Source organism: Rhineura floridana, chromosome 2 (assembly GCF_030035675.1).
Source record: "Rhineura floridana isolate rRhiFlo1 chromosome 2, rRhiFlo1.hap2, whole genome shotgun sequence".
Lineage (NCBI taxonomy): Eukaryota > Metazoa > Chordata > Lepidosauria > Squamata > Rhineuridae > Rhineura > Rhineura floridana.
Window position 1 is genome coordinate 129185607 of NC_084481.1, and position 27923 is coordinate 129213529.

The 27923-nt window shown below is 41.0% G+C and overlaps 2 protein-coding genes across 2 annotated transcripts in view; both read left to right on the top strand.

Moving 5' to 3' along the window:
* Positions 1-2030, top strand: part of LOC133378305 (coiled-coil domain-containing protein 73-like) — a 67649-nt gene extending 65619 nt beyond the window's left edge. The window contains exon 7 of the mRNA XM_061613125.1: positions 1887-2030. Coding sequence (XP_061469109.1) covers positions 1887-2030 — 144 coding nt within the window. The remainder of the gene's footprint in view (positions 1-1886) is intronic.
* A 1437-nt stretch (positions 2031-3467) lies between these two features.
* LOC133377993 (coiled-coil domain-containing protein 73-like) overlaps positions 3468-27923 on the top strand; it is a 50609-nt gene continuing 26153 nt past the window's right edge. Inside the window, exons 1-4 of the mRNA XM_061612780.1 lie at positions 3468-3668; positions 12871-12999; positions 13473-13532; positions 24418-24528. Of these exons, the coding sequence (XP_061468764.1) occupies positions 3468-3668; positions 12871-12999; positions 13473-13532; positions 24418-24528 (501 nt within the window). The remainder of the gene's footprint in view (positions 3669-12870; positions 13000-13472; positions 13533-24417; positions 24529-27923) is intronic.

The window sequence follows — 27923 nt, forward strand, 5'->3', positions numbered from 1 at the left end:
TGTAAAGCTTGGCCTCTCGCTTAACATAAAAAAAACCAAAGTGCTTCATCAGCAGGTGCGAACCAATCTCTCTGTAGCACCATCAATCCAGCTGAATGGTGCAACGCTGGAGAATGTAGATCACTTTTCTTATCTTGGCAGCCATCTCTCTGTAAAAGCTGACATTGAGTGCCGCATTCTCCCGAATGAAGCGTAGAATGTTCGGGGATCGGGATATTCGCAGGGAGACCAAAATGCTTATTTACAAAGCCATTGTACTACTGACCTTACTGTACGCCTGTGAAACACGGAACATTATAAACATCACTCCCAACTTCTTGAAAGATTCCACCAACGCTGCCTCTGGAAAATTCTGCAAATTACTTGGGAAGATAGGTGGACTAATGTTAGCGTATTGGAAGAAGCAAAGACTACCAGTGTTGAAACAATGATCCTCCAACATCAACTTCGCTGGACCAGCCATGTTGTTCGAATGCCTGATCACCGTCTTTCAAAGCAGCTACTTTACTCCCAACTTAAGGATGGAAAATGGAATATTGGTGGATAGCAAAAGAGGTTTGAATATGTTCTTAAAGCTAATATAAAAAATGTAACGCCCATGAGCATCCCAATTGGAGGTTGGCCATTATCAAAGGTGCTACGGACTTTGAAGAAGCACGAGTACAGGGCGAAAGGAAAAAAGAGGTAAGCGGAAGGCACGTCAAGCAAATCTTCATCGTGACCATCTGGAAACCTATGTCCTCACTGTGGGAGGCTGTGTGGATCCAGAATTGGCCTCCACAGTCACTTACGGACCCACTGTTAAAGACCTTACCCTGGAAGACAATCTTACTTGGCCACGAGTGATTGCCAATGAAGATGGAAACTGGGCTCCACAATGCCAGAGAGGGCACTCGGGGGCAACTGTCTCAAAAGCCCAACACATCACATTTTTCCACAGCGTGTCAAGGGCTTCCACAGGTTCATCTGCTCTATCTATTGGAACCCCCCCAGGACATTCAGGAATCAAGCGCATTCCATTAGTCTTGCAGGCAGGGATTGGAGCTGTAAGTCCAAACTTCACCAGGAAGTGGTCTGACCATGGCAATGGGGTAAAATCCATCCCCCCAATCTCCAGACCACCCTTTCCTCCATCTGGAGCAAAAACCAAATTGAGGGTGTGCCCTGTTCTATGTGTTGGTCCAGTGACAACTTGAGACAGCCCCATGGTCATCATGGAGACCATGAAGTCCCGAGCCAAACACTAGAGGTAGCCTCAGCATGGATATTGAAACCACCCAGGACTATTGCTCTGGGCTCTTCCAACACCACAGCCAAGACAGCCTCCACCAGCTCAGTCAGAGAAGCTGCTGGGCAGAAGATTGGACAGTACACCATCAGTAACTCTAGTTTACTGTCTCCTGTGCTGGTGTTGCACTGAGTATCCAGGTGGACAAAGTTCACTCAGATCAACTCCTCCCAGCTCACCCACCCAAGTCTTGGTAACACACACCAGATTGGCACCCTCATCCATGATCAAGTCATGGATGAGTGTGTTGTAATTGTGTACCGATCTGGCGTTAAACAACAGCATGCCCAGGCCTGTGGGTACAGCAGATAAGCAACCAAGAACCCATCCTTGGGAGGAGTGGGAGCAAGGAACCAGGTGTAGATAGCCTTGCCCTCATCTTCCATGGTAGCTTATTGCCTCCCCATGGCTATACTTCCCTCTTCCCTTGATCACTGAAATTGGGATGGCATCACTCATATTACTCCTTCCCAAGATTCCTCCTAAACACATGATATAAAAAACAAGAGCCCACCAACAAAACCTTGTTAGACTTCATACAGTACCAAATACTGTACAATACCAAAAACTTGTACTTAACTATTTTCTTTTTATGCAGGAGCAAAAGTTGCAGTTACACATGTTAGCAAAGGAGGACCATCAGAAGAGTCTGAATGAAGTTGAAAAATGCCATGCAGTAATCACATGTCAGTTTGGAAAAATAAAAGGTGCTCATGAGAGATTAGAACAGAAAGGTAAATAAATATGATTAATTTAGGATATTGTTGCACGCCTCCCCCAATCTCTGAGCAGTGAGATTTCCGGGGTCCCTGCACCCGTCCAGGGTTTGGTTTCCTTTGGGAAGAAGTTCAGCAGCGACTGCGGTGTCTTTATGAAATATGGTTTATTTATTTACACACATTCCAACCTGAGCTCAAGAATGGAGGGGTTCAATGCATCAGCAGTCCAATATCCAGTTTTCCCATCTGGGTGCAGGGGTATCCTATAGCTATGATGCAGAGAATAGCCTCTCTGCATGCCTGCAGCCCCAGCCATTCTGTAGCACACACTCAAAACTACAAGCACACTTCTGCCAGCTCCCAGGAGTGGGGGGGGGATCCTCTCCTGAAGACCACTGTTATTATCAAAACAAAGGACTCATTGGCCAGCAGAGCCAGTTCCTCATTCCAAGGTACAGGATTCCAAATCGGGCTGGAAAGGTGACCCATAGAAATCATCCATTCCAACCCCCCATGCTCATAACAATATGATCGAGCCCTTATGCATAAAGGCTGGGAAATGCAGCAAAACCCATGGAATGGGGGGAGGGACATCCCAAGACAAAGGGTGACATCTCATTCGTAATCTTGCACTTATATCTGGGGCTGAGAAGAAAGTGACTAAGTGAATTGAAATGCAGTGGCACACCTAGAATCAGCAACTAGTATGCAATATAAAATTCAAAGAAGCAATGAGCTAGCAATCTACTCAATTCCTATTTATGCCTTCTCAGGACTTGAGATGTGGCATATTAAGACATCATCATAATCAGTATCATTATTTTATTTATACCAACAATACATATTGTCGTCATCAAGACAAATAAATCATACATTCAAGATAAAATTAATCAGCTTTCCTTAACACCTTCCAGTTGTTCTCAGTTTGTACCTAACAATACAGTTGTATATGATCCTGCGTCATCATCATCATTATTATTATTGCCTTCTACAAAAAGGTGTTGAGGTGAGTTACAATGCAAAAAATTCAATACAAAATATACAAAAGAATGGAAAAAACACAACACCAGGTGTTAATTCTGACACACGCATCCCAACTTAGGATGTCCTCCCCAAAAGGATACCCTGACCCTGCAAGTGCATTTCTTCACAATGGCAGATGTTCACTCAAATGTTGCCTTGCATATGGACCAAGCAAGGGCATCATGCATACAGTATGTATCCTGAGGATCGGGCAGGAGATACATCAGAGATTTGTCTTGCCAGCCCAGGAAAACTGCTGCATAGCCTAGTTTGATTTCATGGAGGAGGCAGTGAGCATCAGGGGCTTAGTCAGGACAGATATATGTCACTGTTTGTGATGATTCTGTAAACATGACTGGCCAACAGACCAACAAATATAAATGAATGCACCACCATCACATCCCTAAACACAAACACGGGTGACAAAAAATTCAACCATGGCAAAATCACACAACAATTTAAAGAATTTTATGCCTCTTGTGTATGCCCCTGTGGAAGTGGATGAAGACTTAATAGCAGAATATCTACAGAAAGTGAGAATAGACCCCCCCCCTCCCAGACAACATGCTCAGCCAGTATCTCTCATCAACGTAGATGCTAAACTCTTCACCGTAATATTGTTGGAGAGACTGGCAGAGGTAATTCCCTACCATATACACGCACATCAAATAGGATCCATAAGACAAAGGACAATTGTAGACCCCATAAGCAGACTCTTCAACACTATACACTATGAGAAACAGACTTAAAAATCAACAGCCATCCTAGGCAGGCAAGGCTTTTGACAATATCATAATTCTTATTCTCAGTGCTGGCAAAAATGAGAGCTGGAAACACATTCTTATCTGTCATAAAATGCATCTATGGGGGACTAGAGGATGCCTAGGGATCAATGGAAGAGACTTGCAATGGCTCAGCATAGCCAGGGGAAAGAAGCAGGGATGCTACTTATCACTCCTGCTTTTTGCACTGGCGATGAAGACATTGGCCAGAGCACTAAGAATGGATAACACAAAAGGACTAAAATAAAAGGGTAGAACTCACCTGTTGAACTTCTTTGTCAATGACATAGCAATAATGGTGACCAGCCCAGAACATGCTATACCCAAATTAATACAAGTCACTAATCCATACAGAAAACTAGCTGGCCTGCAAATCAGTTTCAGCAAATCAGAAATGATGTGCCTAAACTCCCAGCTTACAACTAATGATCCAACAACAAACAAAATTAAATATTTGTCCTATAGAGCTAAAATACCTGGAAATCACCACCCCAAAAAATCTTCATAGAATGGAAGTACTGAATGACAATTCTATTCAAATTGAGGAAAATAAGACTTACCTGGCTAGGCCAAACAGAAGCAGTCAAAATGATCGTCTTGCCAAAAATATATTCCTTTTTCAAATGATGCTGCTTGTTCTCTCCACAGCAATACTGAAGAAATGACCAAGCCTCTTAGCTAAGTTTATTCACCCAAAAGCCCCTTGCCTAAGACTATTGGTTCTCTACAAAACCACTGACGAAGAGGGAATGGGAATACCACATATAAAACTGTAATATGATGTAGCACACCTTAGGAACTTAATCTCCATCATACAAGGGGATAGAACAGAGCATGGCTATCAATGGAACATCCTAAAACATGGGAACATAAAATCAAGGCCCTGCCCTTCAACTTTCAATACAAGAAAGATGTAGCCACAATAGAAAACCCTTTCTGCTGGAGGATCTCAAAGTCTGGAGGCACTGGAAGGTGAAAATATCCCCCCTCCCCCCCCCACAACACATTCTGAACCATTCCCTATTATATCATCCAGATAAATGGACCCAGTTCAGGGACTGGGACACCAAGGAGTTCCACACTCTCCAAGACTTCTTCCTCAATGCTGCACCACTCGTGAGTGCACAACTCAAAATTAAATTTGGAACATTCCCCTGCACATGACTACAAGTCCATCAAGTGCAACACTTCCTGGCTATCTCTCTGGTCAGGGCACAGGCCATCCAATCTTGAATCTCTTTCAAAAATTATCACAGACAAGGGCCTCCTATCAAACATATGCAAACTTCTTTCGGAGGAAACAGCTTCAGACAGCTTTGGGATCAGGACTTGAATACAGAAATTGATCCAATAAAATGGAACAGAATATGGGAGAAGGAACCATTGCACTCATCCTCAGCCAAATTAAAAGAAAACTAGCTGAAATTAATACACAAATAGTACCTGACTCCCTACACCCTAAGCAGAATAACCCAGAGCAAGGATTCCACTTGTTGGAGAGGATGTGGGGAAACAGGCACATATTACTATATATGGTGGTTGTGCTCTACCATAAAAGAGTTCTGGAATAAGATATCCCATGCAGTTGGACTGATCACAGACCAAAGACTGCCCACACATCTTTTCATGGCCCTTTCTATCTTCACTGAGGAAGATGAACCAATCTTCTTTGAAGACCTACTAACATCATTCTTCATAGCAGCCTGCATAATCATAGCATGCAACTGGAGGAAGGCAGCCTGCAACTTAACAGAAGAGTGGTATGCACAAATTTAGACAGTAGCATTGATGGAAAACCTTACAAAACAAAAAAGACAATGAAAAGACCCTATCAAAAAAGACCTGTTCTAGGATAAATGGCTCACATTGCTTAGATTTATAGCAACCAAAGAACACGACTGGAACCCTCCCTCATCATTTGCATCCCTATGGAACATACTACAGCACATGATGTACAAATGCCTGACCAGAAATGGACTAGACCTGATTATCATCACAATTAATCTGTGTTGCGCTGCAGCCAACTCAGAAGGGACAGGAAGGGGGGAGGCATGAGTTTCAGGCGCCTCTGCAGCCAGAAGAAGCAGAGTTGGGGATTGTTGTGTCTGAGCAGGATCATGCGGGAGGGGGGCAGCCTGCTCTCCAGCCAGTTCCCACGAGTAACGCCCTTTCCGAGGAGCCGAGCGCACCGCCCCCAGTTGATACAGAGGACTTGTGGGGGGAAGCTTCAGAGACAGTGCCAGCTCCTCCCTTGCCAAGCAGTTCCCAGGAGGATTCCAGTGTGGCACTGCCCCCTCACCTCGAGCCCGTTGCTCGGGAGCAGGTGTCTTCAGATGAGCCGTTGGATGCACGTCCCCTGTCTCCTCGTTCCCATCGCCGTGAGAAACGGACAGGGCAAAGACAGGAATTACGAAGGAGTCAGAGATTACGTTCGAAAACATTTCCTATATAAGCCTGCTGCTCCCAGTGGGGGGTCATTGAGTCAACTTCCTTCACACGCTGCAGAGCATGTCTAGAGTATAGTTAGGGACTCTAGTGAGTTAGCGTAGGGTTTCCTATGAAGCGCAATGCCTTTGATGTATCCATTACTCTAATAAAACGAGATTTACTTGCACACACACTCCAGCCTCATTCTTTTGGCTCTGGACAGGACAATCTGCCATCTGGCGACAAATCACAAATCCCAACTAACGCACAACACAAGACACAAGACAGAGGAATAAAAGTAGCTGACAAGACACACCCAATAGGATACACTCACACACAGCTTTCCTGAACACAAGCTCTACCTTAGTTTGAGGTACTTGCCTGGGATCCCCCTCCCTCTCCCTTTCCCTCTCCCCCTCCCTCTTCCTTTCCCTCTCCCTCTCCTTCTCCCTTCCTACACCCATATCCAATACAAAGTCATGGGTCTTATGCATATCCAACAACATGTAATGTATATTGTATATAATTATAATGATTGCACCCTTATCTCTTTCTGTATATCCCCTTACCTTTTCCTTTTATTTTTATTTTTGTAAAAAAACCCTATCCTAACTTTCTCTGCAACTTACTAAATTTTTGCCTAAGGCTTCAGGTTCATGAGTTGTTATTTCACTAAAATCTTACTGTGTTTTGTATCAAAAATGTACACATTTGCAACTGTCCAGTTTGTATGATAGCCACTAAATCTGGAATGTCTGAGGAAAAACATAGGCTTATATACCTACAAAATGTATTCTTTTATGTTTTTATCTTCAAAACAAAGCTCTTTATAGGCTTTTAATATATTTTCAGTATTTGCAAAGTAAATACTTAGAAAATATTACATACACAGGCAGGTTCTGTTCAACAAGAAAGTAATGTATTTCATGTACTATCTGCATTGTACTTATACTGCAGAGGAAATTCATTTTATATCGTATTAACATTGGTAATCACCATGTTTATCACTTGTACATTCTGAGCATGAAACTACTATCTCTGGAAAAGTCACGTGGAAGGTCATGTAGTGAACCAGAAATGACTTCCACATTCCATACTATTGATTTTATTCTCTTTGTTTAATTATATATATAAACTTCAAATAGATTTTTGGTCAGTATGGACTATCTGGGGCCAATTTTATGCTGCATAAGCATTTTGTAAATATGTGGCACTATGGCAAATGAATGGGAAAATATGCTTTCTAAAAAAAAATATATTTCCTCAGTTTAATAAGGCCAGTATGTAAACTCTATAGGACAAACTGGAATATATAAAAGATATGTCACAATAATATATAATGCCTGAATCATAACATATAGCTGATTACACTTCATTTTCAGAGGGATTGTCTACATTTGATCCTGGACATAACTTTTCCACAACAAAGCAAACAAATAGAAATTCTGTGGTTACGTTAATTCTGTGGAACATTTGAATATACTTAAGAGAGTATTTTAATATTAGTTCTTTACTCTTTATCCTATCCAACCCTTCAGTTGTGGAAGCAATTCAACTCAATAAGAAATTAACAGCGGTGAACAAAAGGCAAAAGTCTGAGATAGATAACCTAAAAGAGGTAGGTGTAGTGTCCATTCACTGGGATTTTATTTAATTATATATCTGCCCCACCTGTTCCCAAGGTGATTAGCAAAGTGCTTAAAATTAAAGACATTTGATAAAACCAATACATCCAATTAAATCTGTATAAAAATATAGAAATATAAAACTGCCATATATCTGCTTATTCCTGTTTAAAAGCAACCTAAACAAGAAAGTCTTATAACACTTCCAGAAGCCATGAAGGCTTAGACTTTGACAGATACTAGAGGGAGGGAGTTCTGAAATTGAGGGTTAGTGACCAAGAATATCTCTCAACATATCCCTTCTGTTTGAAGTTTGTGATTATAATCAAGAAGGCACTCTCAATTCATCTTAAAAGTTGCAATGGACTTTGTGTGAGAGATTCGTCTCTCAGGTCTATAAGGTCCAAGCCAGTAGGAGGTTTGAAAGTCAAAGCTAGCAGCTTGAATTGTGCCTTGAAAGTAATGGGAACTCAGAGCTCATGTTTTATAGGCCCTCGACAGCCTACCTCTGAGTGGAAGGGGGCTGTACCAGCTAGAATACTCTACCCCAAGAAGTTCGCTGTGCTCCCTCCCTGTTGGTTTTCTGGAGACTTCTGAAAACGATCTTGTTCCGGAGAGCCTTTGGGAGGGACTGAAGGTAGAGCCTGACACTGATTTTATGCCTTCTACATTAAATTTTACCTTTGTAGTCTCTTTCGTATCAATCCCTATGTGTGTGTGTGTGTGTAGTATTTTATGTATTTTAATTGTATTTTAATTGTATTTTAATTGTATTTTAATTGTATTTTAATTTATTTTAATGTTTTTGTGATTTTACTGTTTACAATTTTATTATGTACATGTTTGATTTTATTTTTGTAAGCCATCCTGAGTGCCCTATTATAGGGTAGAAGGGCGGGATAGAAATATTTTAAATAAATAAATAGAATTTCTAAAACAGACAATGTAATGTATTAAGGGTAAATTCATATGATAATTGTTTTGACTACATGGTGGGCTTTTAAGTGGATTCCATAAGCATCAGTTTTTGTGATTGCACATGTTCACATTGTGGGCAATTCAGACGGTATTCATAAGTCTTCAAAAACCAAGGAATCCAAATACAAGTTAGCCTATAATCCTAACACATTTAGAAAGGCAGTCCTTTCCAAACAATCAGTCCCAACAATTTGTTGTACATAAATTATTGAAGGACAACTATTAAAGTCTGAGTAGGCACCCATGAATTCATTTATGTATTCTGTAGTGCACAAGAAGGCTTTGCTTCTGTCTCTTTTTCTAAGTGATGTCTCCTTGGGTACTGCTGAACCAAGTAGTAAGCATGAATGCCCTTTGCACTCTGTGAGATCTCTTCTTTTTGCCCATACATGAGCAATAATATCATAGCTGGGGAGAGATGGAAGGCTTGTAAGAGACTTCCTTGATCCAGTCAACTGTGCTTTGCTATAATTAGGGGGAAGTGTAGTGTGTCTTTGGCATCTTTGTCCACATGTATTTATTACATTTATATCTCACCTTTCCTCCAAACAGTTCACGGTAGAATATATGGTTCTCTTCCCTTCCTCCATATTTTATCCTCACAGGAACCCTGTGAGGTAGGTTAGGCTAAGAGATAGTGACTGGCCCAAGGTAACCTAAAGAGCTTCATGGCAAGGTGGGGATTTGAACCTTGGACTTCTAGGTCCTATGACAATCTAACTACTACATCATGTTGGTTCTCATAATAGACAAAGAAAGAAAATCTCAGGGTATGAACAGTATTCAGTATTTTCCTGCTTGGCTCCACAGTGCCTGGAATGGGGGAAAGAAGGAATAGTGGTGGGGAAAGATGGCAAGTGTGAACTTAGGGCCAGTTAAAATTGCTTGCTTGATCCACCAGTTGGCTATCACTATTATATATAACTAAGTTGCCTAATACCTGTCTGTATATGTTATTACTTACTCTCCACAAGTTGGCTACCACTACTTTACATAACTAAAACCACAATCCTACATCTCTCCAGTGCTGATACTTGAAGCGGTGTGGTGAAAAATGGTGAAGAAACCACCTTCCTTCCTTTCCTGGGGATGTGACAGTAGATCTGCCATGTCAATCCCCTTATCTCCCTTAAGATTGCTAAGTATGCTGCCTAATACTAGTTTGTATATTACTCTAGCAAGGCTATGTAACAGAATGGCTCAGAGAAGAGCTAGGGAGGCATTGAGCAACAGTCAACAGTCACACAAGCAGACTTTTCCTTCCTTACCTCCCCCTTGCTCACAAATCTGCTCCAGAGGACCCCAGTGGTTTTGCCAACTGCTTCAGTTCTGCTGGTGGATGAACACTGTTGGATTTAACCCACTGAAAGTCTCTAGTCAATAAATTGAGTGCTGTATGCCAAAACTATAGCAGTTGGGCAACATCTCTAAGCTCTTAAGAACTCGTTCTTTCTCAATAGACAAATAGATGTCAGTACAAAAAACAACAACAGAATTACCACATGATAATTTGAATATTTGTTTACATATCCCCTGTTATTGGGGGTGGGGGATGAGGTAAATGCTTATGGCAATAGTTTAGTATTCTCCCTGAACTTACTGTTGTTCTGCATTTTATACATACAGCTTCTCAGTATGATGCTTTTTAAAATCCTTTCAGAAATTAGCTTCATCTTATAGCTAAAAGAAAAAGATTTATACAGACAAGGATGAAACAAATAGTTTCAAAAAAGTACTAAAGACCATTACTTTAGACACCAGCCCGGTAAACAACTGAATAATTCTTTCAAACTCTGCAGCTACTGTGGTGGTTGTGTAAACAGGCAAAATTATTTTGGGCACAGATAGGTAGGATGATGCAAAAAATCCTAAAGATAAATATTCAGTCAAAACCAGAATTTTTTTAATTGGGTTTTATGGATAAACAAATAGAAAAGAAATATGGAAGAATAATATTATATATGATTACGGCAGCAAGATTATTATATGCACAAAAGTGGAAAATGGAATCAACACCAACAACGGAAGAATGGCTATTGAAATTAATGGACTTAGTAGAGATGGATAAATTGACATGTTTACTTAGAGGAAAATTGACAGATACATTTCTTAAGGAATGGAAGCCTCTCTTAGACTTTTTGTTGAAAGATAAAAATGAAATGATGATAATGGGATTTGACGATTAATTAAGATAGACTATGGAGAACAGTGATTTTGTATGTATTAATGGACAGGTTTGATATATATTATATATTTATAGCTGATCTGTGACAAATCGGAAGTCAATTTTTTTTTTATTCTTATTGTGTTATGTTTTTTTGATTTTGTTTTGTTTGTTTTGTGAAAATTTGAATAAAAATTATTGTAAAAAAAAAAAAAAACTCTGCAGCTACTGAAACAAGTGTAGTTTACAAATGGGAGCCTCTCTCTTAAGCCCAAAGCAGGGCCAAAAAGTTTGTTATCTCCATGGGATGAGCTTTTGAGTTCCCAGACTTGCTCTGACAGATAGATAAACTAGGTTTTGGAAAAGCTGCCCATCTTTTGATTGGGAACCTTGCTCTTACTAGTACCACCCATCCACATTTTATTTTTCAGGTTTTTAAAAACTATCCAGTGATTTCTGTTTATTAGCTAACGTGAAAGGAAGGTTTCTTGTCCCCTTTAGGGTTGGGAGATAGCATGCTGAGGTCTCCTCTGTTTAGAAGTAGGGGGATGCTAAGCCATTGCAGAAACCTTTGTTCCTATACTCTGGACAGGAAAAGGAAATGCCGGGTGTTTTGTGGGAATGACAGAATATGGGGGAGCTAGCAGAGGGAACATCATGCCTGTTATTTTGTGTTTGACGTATTCTTAAATCAAGTCTCATGTTTGCCTCATTCTGGCCTCAGTGCATACAGTCTAGTGCATTTGTCTCATTCTTGCAATCTGCAGTGGGGAAAATCTACATATGGAAACTTGTTCCCTGTGCTGATCACATTTTTTGGATTGGGGCATTGTTTATTGAGAAATTAATTTAATTAAATTGGTAGCTGTATTTATGTAACTTGGTGTACATAAAGTTCAGCAGCTTAGATAATATCCATTTCTACTTTCTGCTGTTATATGATTTTGTCCAGAACAGTTAAACTATTGGATTGTGATAAGGGGAAATTCCACTTTTATGAAGAAAAGTTAAACAGACCAAACTTAGCTGCTGCTAGATACAACTATTGCCATTCTGAATGCCTGGTTCAATGTGATGGCATCATGAAGAATTCTTGATGCTATCTACAAACAGCATTCATAACCTTTGCTATTTGTCTGAGTAAACGTCAGAGCACTGAAGGAGAGAGAGATACTAAACAGGCTACCCCTTACAAAAAACGGAGGGGTGGAGGAAAGATGCAATATTTATGACTCCAGGGACTATACATTGCAATTTAATAAGATCAAAGCTTGTACTGTTTATTTGCTACATTTGTTGCTTTGCATAAACTAGGAAGGACAACAGTTAGAATTGCAAAATACACAATACTTGCAAAATACTAACATTTCCAAAGTAAATACTAGTCAAATATATTAAAGTAACATATTGTTAGCTCTTCTGAGATGAAGCAATTACTTAGAATAATTAGTGATCTTTATTTCTCCTTCTGTTATTGTTTAGAGTAGCAGCTATTGTAGAACCTCTAGGATTATTACAACACACAGTATCAGCCACAAACTAATGCAGTGTTCACTTATTTCTAGCTGTATTCCAGTAGGAAAAGGGCAATAGAAAAGCATTTAAAAATCCATTTTGTGAAAGCAATGTAAATCTACAACACAAAAGAACATTTGGGTGACTACACAAGGAACATGTGTAACTGTGAACATCATTCTGAAGATAGGCTATTACTGTCAATTTTATGTATATTTAATGGCATTAGTATTCTTGTCTCTGTATTTTGCTTAGACGCACATTAATAGGAGTAGAAAAAACATTTGGTCTTGTTTGGTATTGCAAAAATAATCTTGGGTGAGCTATCTATGACTGTTTCTTTATTAAGGAACTAAAGAAAGTTAAAGCAGACTTGATAAGGTCCCATGTCACTTGTCAGCAAAGAATGGGGGACGAAAATCTCAATCTTACAGCAAAGGAACAGGAGTTACAAGAGCTACGGCAAAAGAATTCAATGGTATTTAATCATTGTTTCTCAGCTAAGTTTTTATATTATTAATTTATAAAAAGAGACCTATACTGATATTTTAATAGGTGTTTTTGATGTGGTGATAAGATAACCATACCGATTTTAATGCTATAGTACTAGGCAACTATACTAAATATGCCTCTGTTTAACTCTGTTAAACAGTTTGGTTTAATAGTTCCTAGATGGTGATGTTAGATTATGTTAAAATCATTTTATATTTTGCTATGTAAAACTTGTTATAATACCACTGAGGAACAAACATGTTTGCATTCTACTCACATTTTTATATATTTGTTAGGATATTGTCCAATTGCTCTTTGCATTCTCCCCATTCCCTCCTACATTCTGCACGCAGGAGTTTCCTGTTGTCTCTTGGCTGCTCTCCCACGATGGGGAGCTGTGCTGGCAGGACAGCTGCACAAACCATAAGGGGCCAACTGCATTGTTTATTTCATTTATAGGAGACAGAATTAAATATAAAAATAACTGAAGAAAATGCACACCTAAAGGAAGAGAAACAGGTAAATTATGTATTGAGAATATATTATATATCAATAATATTTATTAAGAATATATGCATTTAAAAATTAGGACTTATACTTTGTTGGGCTATGTATACTTTGGGGGCTTTTTATTTGCTCTGTTGATGATGTTGTTGAACTTTTCTATCATAGCCAGCCAAAATGAAGCTCCAAGTTGTTAAAGTAACCAATGGCCAGGATTAAGTCATGCTGTCAAAGGTTGAATGCAGATAATATTGAAATAACAGTGCTCAGACTGCCAACAGCTATTGTTGATAAGGCCTTCCCTGGTTAATCAGATATACAGTGCAATCTAAACATTTCTACTCAGAAGTAAGCCCCATTAGGTTCAATAAGACTCTCAGGTAAATTGTGTAGGATTGCAGCCTTATAGTCAAAGGATGCTCCTTGACCCCATAATCACTTCTGAAACTAGATTCTAGCAGTGAGTTGTGGGCACTTTACTACTTTTACAGCAAAAAACCCAACTGGTTCATTATTATTATTCTTATTATCTTTATTTATACCCCGCCCTTCTTCCAACTGGAACTCAAGGCGGCTTCCAGATAAAAATAAGTACATATCATTAAGAACCTATAAAATATAAAACATATAAACATATAAAATCAGCATTAAAACAGGATTAAACTATTAAGATAGCCGATGCTATCACTGGAACTCACTCCCATCTCCCGAGGACACGTGCATGAGTTTGTAGCCTTAAATTCTGGTAGTTGTGTTTTATATAATCTGCTAATGCATTCAAAAGAAATCTCGCAAAATGCTTAGTTGCCATAGGAATGGGAATAAAAATTCCACAGCTATTGTAATAGTAAGCCAGTTCATAAATGAGCTAAAGCAAGGGTTCCAAAACTGTGGTACATGAGCTGCGTTCAAGTGGTCCTCAGTGTGTCTGTGAATAATGCTTACAATTTGAATTCTATGGAATTCAAAATATAATACAATAAAATACAATACAAGAAATAAAACAAGTTATACAAACACAATTAAAGGTATCTAGTACTCAGGGCTGACACCAGGCATGGCTGGGCCCTTGGGCACCAGCCTGCCCTGGGCCCACGGCACTGTAGCCCAACTCCCATACAAGCAACATGGAGCTAATAAGCCTGCCTACACATTCTACCTACCTCTCCCACCCCTGTGAATGATGGGCACGTTGCATGTGCATACCTACCATCAACCAAGATGGCGGCAGGGACATCAGCCCCTTAGGGAAGCCTCTTCCACCAGGGATGTCATTCATAGGGATGGGATAGGTAGGTGGGGCGTGCGGGTGGGCTTATTGAAGCCTGCACTGACTGTATTGGGGGGTTGCCTGGGTTCTTCCTCTGATATCCGCAGCAGGGTTGGGAGCCGATGCTATCATGGAATGGGAGCGCTACCCTCCTACCCTAAGGAGGGGCCCTTCATGTTTTTTGTCTTTGACAAGTTATTGCTCAATGTATAAAATATTTTTGTGAGTTTTACTGCTGGCATTACAGCTGTTTAATTTCAGTGTATTTCAAACTCAGAATCTACTATAAATCTTATATAAAAAATAATTTTGCAATCTCATACTTGTTTTCATGACACATCACACAAATGTGCATGACTTTGAGTATGTCTAGTATTCACAACTAAGACATGACCCCAGGAAACATTTAAGTTTGCTGTGAAATTCATTCTGAGCTGTTAATACTGTTCAAGCTTAGTGAAATAGACCTTTACTAACATGAGTGTTGAGTTACTAGAGGCCAAGTTATGAATCTGTAGTTTGCCATCTTTATATAAATTTGCTCCCAAACTAGGGTCCATGGTGTTCACATTTTAGTAGTTCAAAATGATCTATTTTCATCATAGTCATGGGAGCAATAAAACACTGAATTCCAGCTGCAGCGATTGAGACTGCAAGTGGTATGAGATTAACCACTACCTCGTACTTCTGACCTTCAAGCCAAGATGCCATTATATGCTTCCAGTCTTTACCTTTGACATTTGGGAAGGATATGGAGGCCAGTAGTTATGACTGAACCATCTTATTGCAGAAGTATAACAATAACAATATTTTAATAAAGAGCTTACCTATATATGCATATTCTGTTGTACTCAGCTTTACAGAATAATCCAGTCATTTAAAGGGCAATGCCTTTCTTTTGTTTTGTAAAAAAGGAGATTATTGCTTGTCTACAACATATGCAGAAACTGCTCTGCAGACAGACTGAAACAAATGCCAGAATGGAAATGGAATTGAATGAACTGAAAGAAGCATATCAGGTCGGATGTTTCTTGATTATGGACTGTGTGGTAAACTGCTAAATAGTTTTATAAAGACTTGAAATATTTTTAAAGTTTCTCATATGTGATTCAGAGTTTAAGACTGTGCCCTCATCTTTTTAAAACTATCATTGTGAACCTTAAAATGTGGCTTTCCATGGAGATGTATGAAGCAACATTATTATAGTCAATTTCAAGTTTAGTAATTTGGGACTTGATCCATTCTTCCTCAGCGTTACACATATTTCTCCAGAGTACACTTTTGCATGCATGGAGGGGGTTCCCTTCCCCATGGGCATTCTGAGGCTGCTTCTCCCATTGTTATTGGCCAGGAACGCTTATGCTTTGCTGAATGTGCTGGAATCTGCCTGGTTATTTCTGACAAAATGAAGGCCTCCCACACCTCACATACATATTTTCAATGGCCCACTCATAGAGATGTCTCCCAGTGTGCAGCACAAAGGTGTTCTTTGTTGAGGTAGCACGTATGCCAGGGGCCTGAAAAGGAGTCGGTTGCTATTTAGACAGCACTGTGGTTCTGTCCTCATTATGTGGAACAAAATGGAGGCCAAGATAACAGATCCCTCTATTTTAAAAAAAAAGGATACAGACAGCCCTGTAGACAGCCTTCCTTGTTAGGTGGGGCAGCCAACATTTCTAGGTGGGGTATTAGGGAAGAGATGTGCATAGTGCCAGCCAATCCCCATTCCCCACTGCTGGAGAGGATGTGAGGGCCAGGCCAGGGGAAGGGAAAGGCAGTGACCTTCCCCGTCATTCCTCATCCGTCCAGAGAGTTTGTTAAAGTGTGTGTTGAAGTTTAATCTGTTGAATTGTCTCACCCTTTTCTGAGAGGTCCCCAGGAATACGAGATTCAAAAGCTTGACTTTGCCTATAGCTACAGTCCCCTTTCACCTGTGATCTGTCCCTGTGTTCTGATCTTTCATGAACTGAACTATTTTGGCAAAGATAGTGAGCTCCTGAGCTTGGCTTTGATGCTGCATTAGGTATCTCAATTTTAGATTCCACCCAAGAAACAAACTTATCCATATTACAGATTAGGGAAGAGCAGGGAGAAAATAAATGCTACAGGATGTGTTTGTTAACTCCTCCTTGAGAGTCTCTCCTTCAAGTCTTGCTCCTGGCCTTTAAATTTTCCTTCCTATTGGACAATAAAGGGAAAACTTTTTAACTGGCTGGTATATAAAGGACAAACTAAGCAATAGGAAAATAATTGTGGAAAGCAATTGGAATTGTTTTTACTGGTTGCTGGGATGATTTTTTTTTGTCCAGAAACCCTGAAAAGGTCTCATGCTGAGCTGCACATATTGGGAAAATCAGAAATTAGGCCTGAGTTACAGCCTTGGTATCCAGCCAGCTAGCTAATTGTAGCATACGCAGCATAATTTCTGGTCTTCTAGGGCTGTTTTCATCCTTTGTCATCAATTAATCAAGAAGAAGAAGAAAAATAGCCATTATGTGAATATAGTCAGTGCTTTAAAAGTGTAGATTACTTTAACATCTCTTTATTTCACTGTTTAGCAATAAGTACCCAATCTTTCTCTACTCATTATAATGACTGCAGAATTAACAAACTTTTACTTCTTATTGCAGGCAAGCAAGCTTCTTTAGATAGCACAACTGAAACTGAAAAGCAGAGCCAAGTAAAGTCCAAGGGGTGGAGTCTAACTCCAGTCCATAATACAAAGTTCTAATATTTAACTCTTCAAGAGTCATGTTTCTAAACAGGCTATTTTTTTCACGATTACTTAAGTAATCATGGGGTGATTGTAATCATGAAAAATCCACCCTCTGTCAGGGAAAGTCTTGAATGAGCAGAATTTTGGGAGCACTTCCATATGAGGCTTTTGTTGTACACTCACCCTGCCTTATGCACTGAATTTTTGAGAGCGTCCTATTTTTAAATTGCTCCTGTTCTTGAAACAAGCTATCATTCTTTAAACAGAGGTTGTCATCTGTCGTGTCACAAATTGAAAAGAAGACAATTTCCCCAAAAATCCTGGGGGAGGGACAAAGCACGGCTCTTGGGGGGGTGCCCCCATTCCCTCTGTGGCTACAGGACTGGATACAAAACTGGAAAGGGCTAAGAAAAGAGCAATCAAAATGATCAGGGGGTGAGTTTCATTTTTTTAATTTAGAAAAAAGGCTGCTATGATAGAGGTTACTCAACTTACTATGATAGAAGTTCATAAACTTATTAATGGGGAAAAGCAGAAGATAAAGACAATTATTTCACAATACTAGAATGTAAGGTCAAATCAGTGATCTGCACAGCAGTAGGTTAAGTGCAACAGAATGAGGTGTTAGAGTAGAATACATAGGATTGCATCTAGTGTAAATGCTGCATGAATGGAAACAGCTTCCATGCATGGAAAGAAAGTTTCACTAATGGAAGGATCCCATCCATGAGTGTAACTCTGCTGATCATGGAGTGATTACAGTGGATGGAACCTGTAGTTAACAGGTTGTGGTGGTGCCCATGGCTGCTATCTTGGCTTTGAAAAATTATTAGACAAATTAATGGAGGATAGGTCTCTGAACAATTGTTAGACATGATAGCTGAATGAAATCCTCCATGTTTAGAGGCAGGATACATCTGTTTACCAGATGACTGAGACAAGCAGGGATGACCATCCCCGTTATGGTCTGCTAGCATGCTTCCAGAAGCCTGTGCCTGACGGTTGTGGAGAAAGAATTATGGATCTGATTTAGCAACATACTTTGTACATCTTTTCTGGCTAGGGTTGCCATGTATCTGATTTTTCCAGAAACTTCAAATTTTTGAGGTCCTTTCTAGGCGTCTGGGTAAGTTACCTCAATCTCAGGACTCTCCGCTTTCATTTTTTTAAAAGTTCCTAGGTGGTCTAGTTCAAAAGATATACACCAGCAGCACCCCTCCAACTTCTGTTAATGAGCTTGTAGCTGGCTGCTCTAACCCGGCCCTTTCAGGTTTGTAGCCAATACGTGAAGTCAGGGAGGGTTGTGATTAACAAGGGATTTTTTGACTTCCAGGCAATGACTAGACCTATTGCAAGTCCAGAAAAATGTTGTTTTTTCCTGCTTGTCTGAAAATATCATAAACTGAGTCAGTTTATAGCTTTCAACAGTAGCAAAAGTCTCTTTCTCTGTGTGTGCAAGAGATCTAAATGCAATTACAACGTGTTTTGCTATTCTAATTATGAAGACTCAAACAAAATTTTCCTGGGTAAAAGAGGGTAGTGTTTTGAAAACCTTCCCAATATGAAGCTTTAATCCTATACTCGCTTTTCTGGGAGTAAAGCTGCAATGCTTATCCCACATACAGGGAGTAAACCCCATGGAATTGAATAGGACTTACTTTTGAGTAGAAATGGTTAACATTGTGCTGTAAATCAATGGGACTTTTGAGAGAACATAGCAAAGGATTGTTTTGGCATTGTAAATCTTTCTCTCCCCCTTCAATCCTATTTTTAAAGTAATTAGACAGACTTACTTAGGTGTCACTGCTTTTATTTTGTAGGAAACTAATACTGATTTTATTTGTGTGGGGTTTTTTTTGCAATAAACTATTATATGGGGTGTATGTATTTTACATCTCCAGTGTGTGTGTAAGTGAAGTCTTTCCAACATCACTGTGAGTTAGGGTTGCCAAATGGAAACCAAGACAGCTCACAACAAGAAATAAATCCTGTAAAAACCCAATAACCATAAAAAAGTATAAAACAGCTGCAAAACAGCTTCAAGTGAGTGATTCTGAATTTGGACTGGGTGAGTGAAGTTTCTTATCACTTGGGGTTGCAGTTCTGTGCGTTTGAGTTACCCCCATTGAATACATTGGGACTTGCTTCTGAATAAACATGCATAGGATTACACTATAAATATCTTTACAGGTTGTGTAAATAAGAAATATAAGAAACATTTAAGTCATGCTTATATAAATATTTCTTCATACTATGTCCCGATAAGTATCTGATTTCACACTATGGTTGTACATTATTATTTCCTCTACATTTTAAGTGTGCTGTTCTTCCTTGGGGTGGTTATAGTTCCCCTCTGTTGTTTTCATCCTGAGGGGCAGATTAGGCTGAGAGATTATGAGTAGCCCATGATCACCCAGTAAACTTTATAGCTAATTTCCATTTTAAAAAATTAATTAAAACAATTTACATGCAGGCAAAATTTATGAAGTAGTTTTTGGTTAGGAATCCTGACTGGTTGTGAGATGCTGAGTTTTCTGCCTTACTCATAGGAATCTTGTTGTGGTTGGTATGGTATTGCATTTAGGAAATAATCACTATCTTTTCTTTTTCTGTTTGCATTTAATTTACTTTTAACCTCACTCCCTTACATCCATAAAAGCAACAACAGTGGTTCCATATGCTCAACTCAACCCCTTTAAACCAACTGACAATGCACCTTATTGGTCGCATCAGAATTTGTGATTTGCCCAATAGTGCAAAAAGAGAATTCACATACTAGGCAGTGTGGCTGCAATTGTGGTTGTTCCCAATCTATTGCCTGTGAAGTAGACCAAACCATGAGCATTTTCTCTCTATCAATTATTACTCACCGCAATTGGGTTGGCTGTAAAAATGAATGTATAGCAGTCCACAGAGTAGACAGAAAAGGGTAGAGAATCTTCTTACCCCTACTCATTTCTCAAACCTCTTTCTGAAGTGAAGGGTCAAGTCTGTAACAAAGTTTGGAGCAGCCATTTTAAAAGGCAGGGGCAGGGCATTCCAGGTAGGGATGTACTCTGCTTGGATATGGATATCTTTGCAGAGGATCCCTAGTCAAACTTTACCAACAGCACAATCCAAACCTACTGAGTTCTATGGGGCTTAGTCCCTTAGTAAGTGTGTTTAGAATTACAGCCTTCAGGGACATCCATTTACTCCGGAGTGCTCCCATCTAATATCGCCACAACACTAGGCTCCTTTCTTCCTGCAATGGCCTTCTGGTGACTGGCTTGGCCTGAGGGCACTTAAACCCTTCTTGCCAGAAGCAAGTAGGCTAGATTAAATGTTCCCTCCCCAGACTCCCGAAGCAGGTAAGAATGATTTCATCACTTCAGCTGGACTTGAGAACACCATCTTTTAGCTAAGTTTTCTATCTTAATTTCCATTCAGAGAAATATTTTTGTTTGAATTGTTTGCTCTGAGCAACTGTGGTTGATGCTTAATGTATCATGCTTAATGACATCACTACGGCCCACCCTTGAAATCTCAGGGCTTGGGATGCTTCTGATCTGGCAGATTTATAATTTGCTCTTATGCTGGTAGACATCTTTCTATAATGTAACCTACTTACAGCAATTCTTTCAGCAATTTAATTAGCAGTGTGTTCTCCAAAATTACATAATGATGGTATCAGTAGCTAGTATCAGACAGTACACTTCCCCCTACATACTGTAGGGAACAAAGTTGGCTTTCCCCTCAATGCATCTGTTCCCTTTCTGAAGTGTAAATGAAGCATAAATGCCTAATGAATGTATGCAGGCTTGAACAGCATAGTTTATATTCCAGTTAAATCCAGAACTGACCATGCAGTCTGGTCCTATGTATTTATGTCCTGTTGGAAACTTATAGCCATGCAGAGATGGCTTGTGGCCTTGAAGGTCGGTAAGAAATGCTGAGTCTGCAGGAAGAGAAGGAGTGTTCAAATTATTGTTCAAATGTGGACAAAGACTTTCAGAATCCTGTATAACAAACCTGGATCTCTGGTTCCATTAAATTTTGAAATCATTCTACATTTTGCTTTTTTAAAAAAATCCTTGAAAAATCACAGAAAAAATCCCTCAAGCGATGAATACTACTGTATAGATTGGCTTGAGAAGGAAAAATCAGCTCTCTTTTCAATCTCAAGCATTCTATATATTTTATCCATTTTAAATGAAAAGGAAGCAAAATCTTTCTTCAAAACCGTCATCAATGAAATCAGTGCAAGTATCCCAATCACAATTTGTAAAGACACCAATCAATCTAGATGGACTCCAGTTTCCATCATCCCTGACCTTTGGACATACTGGCTGGAGCTGGTGGAAGTTGGAGTCCAACAACATCTGGAGGGCCACAACTTCCTCACCCCCTGATCTAGGTAGATTTTATACTTTGAATTCACTTCAATTATCACCATAGTGCACATAGCCAACAGTGTTTCAGAAATGTTGAGTGAATTCTGAAGTAATGTAACACTCTGGATGAAAGGCAAAGCAGCAAATTAATTAATTTTGAAAGGGAGCCTTTATGAGCTTTTCCCCTGAAATGGGTTTAAAGAATCACAGAAACCATACATATTCACCATGTAGCTGAATGCACTAACACTAGGCCGGAGCCAAAGGGCGGCCAGGTCGGGCTCTGGCCAAGGGCTCCTGGGACCACAGGGGCCCCTGAGGGGCCCCTCAATAGGGTGGGGGAGGAGTAGCACTCCCCTTCCATGATCCACGGCAGGGTAGCTGCCGTGGATCACAGGGAAGGAGGTTCCAAGCCACCCACTCATTCCCTGGCTCCATCTACCTGTCTTTCCTGTCTTTTGCAGCTGCACTCGCTGCAAACAAGGCTGCTATTAACCAAGATGGTGGCAGAGGTTTCCGTAAGTTTATCTGAAGGAGCATCTCCAGCATCACCAATTATGCTGCCTGACAAGATCAGCCACGCAGGGCCTTCTCTCAATCCCACCAACAACAGTAGCTAGGTTGGTGGGGACTAGAGAGAGGGCTTTCTCAGTGGCGGCTCCCACTCTCTGGAATTCCCTCCTGTTCGATCTTCGGCATGCCCCTTCCCTGGATACTTTCCGCCGGGCCTTAAAAACTTGGCTGTTTGGACAGGCCTTTGGGACCGCCGAGGTGGGCTAATTTACATACTGAATGCCCGTTGTTATGTACTGCATATGTTGTTATTTTTGTTATTGCTGAGTATATCATATTTTATTGTATTTACTGTATTTATTGTATTTTATTGGAATTTAATATGTACGTCGCCTAGAGTGGCTTCGGCCAGATAGGCGACCTAAAAATTAAATTTACATTTACATTTAAGGTGCTAATGCTCCGCTGCCATCTTGGTTGATGGCAGGGATGCATGCGCATAGCACGCATGTGTGCCATCAATAAAGATGACGGTGGAGGCTTCAGCCCCTTAGGGAAACCTTGGCTGCCATCTTGGTTAATGGCAGCCCTGCACGCACAGCGTGTCCAGCCACAAAAGACAGGAGAGACAGGTAGGTGGGGCATGTGTGTGTGTGTGTGTGTGTGTGTGTGTGTGTGTGTGGCCTAGGGCAGGCTGGTGCCAGCCCTGCTAACACTGTTTACATTGGCAAATTTGATCACATCATCTTATAATAGGTAATGGATACACTGGGTTGTATGCCTTTTATTCACTTTCTTAGAAAATGTGATGAGAGAAAAACCTGATAGTACCTGAGAGATGTATGAGAACTTTTATTACTGATTTATACAAGGTTACTTTAATTTATCAATATGATAGTATAACTGACAATGAGTTAACCCAGAGATGTTCAGACCATGGTATTCCTGATCTCTATGTATAGATGTGAAACTTGGACAGTGAAAAAAGCGGATAAGAGAAAAATCAACTCATTTGAAATGTGGTGTTGGAGGAGAGCTTTGCACATACCATGGACTGTGAAAAAGACAAATAATTGGGTGTTAGAACAAATTAAACCAGAACTATCACTAGAAGCTAAAATGATGAAACTGAGGTTATCATACTTTGGACACATAATGAGAAGACATGATTCATTAGAAAATATAATAATGCTAGGAAAAACAGAAGGAAGTAGAAAAAGAGGAAGGCCAAACAAGAGATGGATTGATTCCATAAAGGAAGCCACAGATCTGAACTTACAAGATCTGAGCAGGATGGTTCATGACAGATGCTCTTGGAGGTCTCTGATTCATAGGGTCGCCATAAGTCGTAGTCGATTTGAAGGTGCATAACAACATGACCATTTAAAATCCTTGTTAGTGGACTGCCTTGCTCACTGTTGGTGCTACACAGATGTTAAGCAGCAATAGCATGCCAGTATTCTTTTAATGCATTTTTGTTCTATTCCACTGGACTAACTTAAAAAGGATATTATGAGAACCTAACAACAAAACGACAAACTGTAATTCTTGCTGTGGTGTTTCACAGTTCTTAAATTAATCTTAAATCTGCATTATATGAAATATTAATAAAGCAAATTCAGGTTTGATTAGTGTAATAAAGATATGTTATGGGGTTGTATTGTATTGTATTGTTTTTCTTCACAAACAAAGGTTTAGAATGTGCTACATTTCACATTTCCTAGCTCTGCACTTTATATTACTTTTTCAGCATATTAAAACTTATGCAGTGAAACTGAATAATGGCAAGTATTTTTACACCCTTTTATAGCCATTTCTTTTTCATAACCTCCCCCTGTTTCCTGTTAGGTAAACTATAAGCACCTTTCTGTTAATTTATGAAAATTATTGTTGTGATAGCACATTATCACTGATCTGCATGGCACTTTCAGCATGTTAGAAGAAAAGGTCCAAGCAACATAAAACACATCAAAATTCATTAATGTGGTATTGATTTTCTTTTTTTTTGGATAATTAATTTTATTACAGACCCTTGGAAGAGATAATGAGCTGCAAAGGGAGAAAGCAAAAGAAAATGAAGAAAAGTTCCTTAATCTTCCAAATGAATATGAGAAAACACAAGCAACTTGGAAAAGTGAAGTAGGTTTTTTATTTAAATATTCCTGTATTAAGAAAGTTTCCAGGTAGTAAGAAAAAACATTCAGAATAAAGCAAAATGTTCCAAAACATATAACAAAAGCCACTGGATGTTTTTCGGTATATCTGTGTTAGATATGTTTTCCTGAACTATGGCAAGAGCTCAGAGTTCAGCCTTGCTGTCATTTTAAGTATGCCTCGACATCTTGATTGCAGACATTTCCATGTAGCCCAGGAAAAATGTACAAAGCAAAAGCTTTGGCATACAGGGCACAAAAATGGATATTTCCCACCCCTCTTACTCTTGATTTGTCTCCCCTTTGTTCTAGGCAAACACTCCCCTGAGTGTAGAACCTTTAAAAAATCTTCAAAAACTTTCACGTTCATTCTTTCTGGGATCTCTTCTGGGATAGATTACTCCAACCCTAGTCAGCTTGGCTCTGCTTCCCTTAGTGTCCCCTGCCTTCTTTCTCTTGTGTAATGAGGAATCCAAAGGGATACACAACTTCATGTTCACTCTCCAACTCTGCATCTCACAAGGCCTCGTACAGCTTATGGCAGGGGTAGCCAATGTGGTATTCTCCAGATGTTGTTGGATTCCCATCTTCCATCATTCTCAGCCAGCATGGCCAATGGCCAAGGAGGATGAGAATTGTGGGTCACAACATTTGAAAAGCAACATATTAGCTACTTGTGGCTTAAGGCTTCAGGGACCTGCAGGGCTTCATTAGTCCCCTGCTCCCCATCACAGACTGCCCAAGCAGTCCCAGTTGGTTCGTGATGGTGCCTAAGCCCCTTTGGGTCCTTGGGAACAGATGCAACACTGCAGGACTGGAGAAGACCTGCCTTGGGAGTGAGTACCTGAGCATCTGGGTGCTTGCTTGCTCACTCCTCTGGGTTGTGTCTCCTGAAACAGCTGAAGCCCCTGGTAAGTGCTGCAAGAACTGGGACCCCCTATCTGACCCTGACTCGAGAGAGAGGCTGCAGTTTATCTTGCAGCCTCTTGCATCAGCTCCTGGCTGGGTCAGGGGGCATAAAAGCCTAACTGCCATTGGGCGGCATGTCTGCCACCGGCGGGGTCACCACCAAAGGGATGACACCAAAGGGAGGAGCCCCTTGGGGAGTCCCAAGGGTGAGGGCGCTACCCTCTTCCATTTTTTTAGACCAATCTAGAGGAGATTGGTAGTGGAGAGGGCGTATGGTGCATGTGTAGTTCCTGTGCAGGGTGAGAGCCTGTGCAGTGAACTGAACGATAGGAGAAAGTTGCCAGATGCCTTCAGAGTGAGAGTCTGCAACTGGCAGAAGGCTGGTCCTCCCTGGGTGCGAGACTGGGGGGAGTAGATGTGCCCTGTGTGAAAGATATTAAGTTGGTCTGACTGTTCCCAATTCTTTCAGAGGCCTACTACTGGGATAACTGGTTCAGGCAGGTTTTGTTGGTGCGCTCTTGTTGGGTCTACATCAGGTGTTGAGGAGGAGTCTTAGCAAGGAGGGACGTGGGTGACACCACCCCAATTCCAGTGATCATGAGTTGAGGGAGTTATAGCCATGGGGAGGTAGTGAACTACCATAAGACGAGGGCAAGGCTATCTATGCGTTGTTCCTCGCTCCCACTCCTCTCATGGATGGGTTCCTCATTGCTCCTCTGCTGTGCCCATTGGCCTGTGTGTGTTGTTGTTTAAAGCCAGATCAGTACATAATAAGACCACACTCATCCATGATTTGATTGTGGATGAAGATGCCGATTTGGTATGCATTACCGAGACCTAGGTGGGTGAGCTGGGAGGAGTTTATCTAACCCAGCTTTGCCCACTTGGATACTCGGTGCAACACCAGCACAGGCTGCAGGAATGGGGAGGGGAGTTGCTGTGGTTACAGAACTTCCATTTCTGTCACTAGGAAACCACTCTGTCTTGGAGCTGGCTGTGAGGGCCTGCACCTGGTATTGGGCCAAGGAGACAGTAAACTAGGGTTGCTGCTGATGTGCCATCCACCCTGCTGCCCAGCAGCTTCTCTGACTGAGCTGATGAAGGCTGTCTCGGCTGTGGTGTTGGAGGAGCCCAGAACGATAGGGGTGATTTCAATGTCCATGCTGAGGCTGCCTCTAGTGTTCCGGCTTTGGACTTCATGGCCTCCATGACGACCATGGGGCTGTCCCAAGTTGTCACCAGCCCAACACATAGGGCAGGGCACACCCTTTATTTGGTTTTTGCTCCGATGGAGGAAGGGGTGGTCTGGAGATTGGGGGGGGGACGTTACCACACTGTCATGGTCAGACCATTTCCTGGTGAAGTTTAGACTTATGGCTCCAATCCTCACCTGCAGAGGTGGTGGACAAAGATGGTCCGCCCCCGGAGTCTAATGGAATCCACAGGACTCCTAAATGCCCTGGGGGAGTTCCCAGTAGACAGAGCAGGTGACCCTGTTGAAGCTGTTGTCACACTGTGGAACAGTGAGGTGCATCAGGCTCTTGACAAGGTTGCCCCCAAGCGTCCTCTTCAGCACTGTATAGCCTGGTTTGAACCTTGGTACACTAGTGTGCTAAGGGCAAGGAAACAGGCTGGACAATGGTTAGTGGGGAAAGACGTGCTGTGAGGCTGATCGGGCATGAGTAAAACACCATAAACGTGCCTACTGTGTGGCAGTGAGGACGGTGAAGAAGTCCCACTTCTCCGCCACAATTGCATCCTCAAGTAGCCATCCAGTGGAGGTTTTCTGTATTATCAGGGGTCTGTTGACATCAACTCCAGAAAATGGAGTTTTAAACCCTTTGGAGGCCCACTGTGAATTGTTTGCAAGGCACTTTGAGGGTAAAGTTGCTCGCCTCTATAGCAATCTTGATGCCCCATCCACAACTACTGTAGCCGCCAGTGAGGTGTCCAGTGCAATGTCTGCGGCAACTTCTTGGGATTGGTTTCAGTTGATGCAGCCTGGGACATGTACAAGGTGCTTGCAACGATGGGGCCAGCAATGTGTCCTCTTGACTCTTGTTCTTCTTGGCTTATTAAAGCTTGCCAAGGGTGTTTGACTGAGTGGATCCAGGGTGTGGTCAATGTGTTGTTGCGAGAGGGAGTGGTTCCAGCTGCCCTGAAAGGGGGTGATCCGACCACTCCTGAAAAAGCCCACCTTGGGCCCATTGGTTTGCGACAACTACTTCCCGGTCGCAAATACCCTCTTTTTAGGGAAGTTGATTGAGAGGGTTGTGGCACAGCAATTGCAAGTACATTTCGATGAAACAGATTATCCTGACCCATTCCAGTCTGGGTTCAGACCTGGTTATGGGACTGAATCGGCCTTGGTCACCCTGATGGATGACCTTTATCGGGAGGACAGGGGCAGTGCGACCCTGTTATTCTTACTTGATTTCTTGGTGGCTTTTGATACCATTGACCATGGTATCC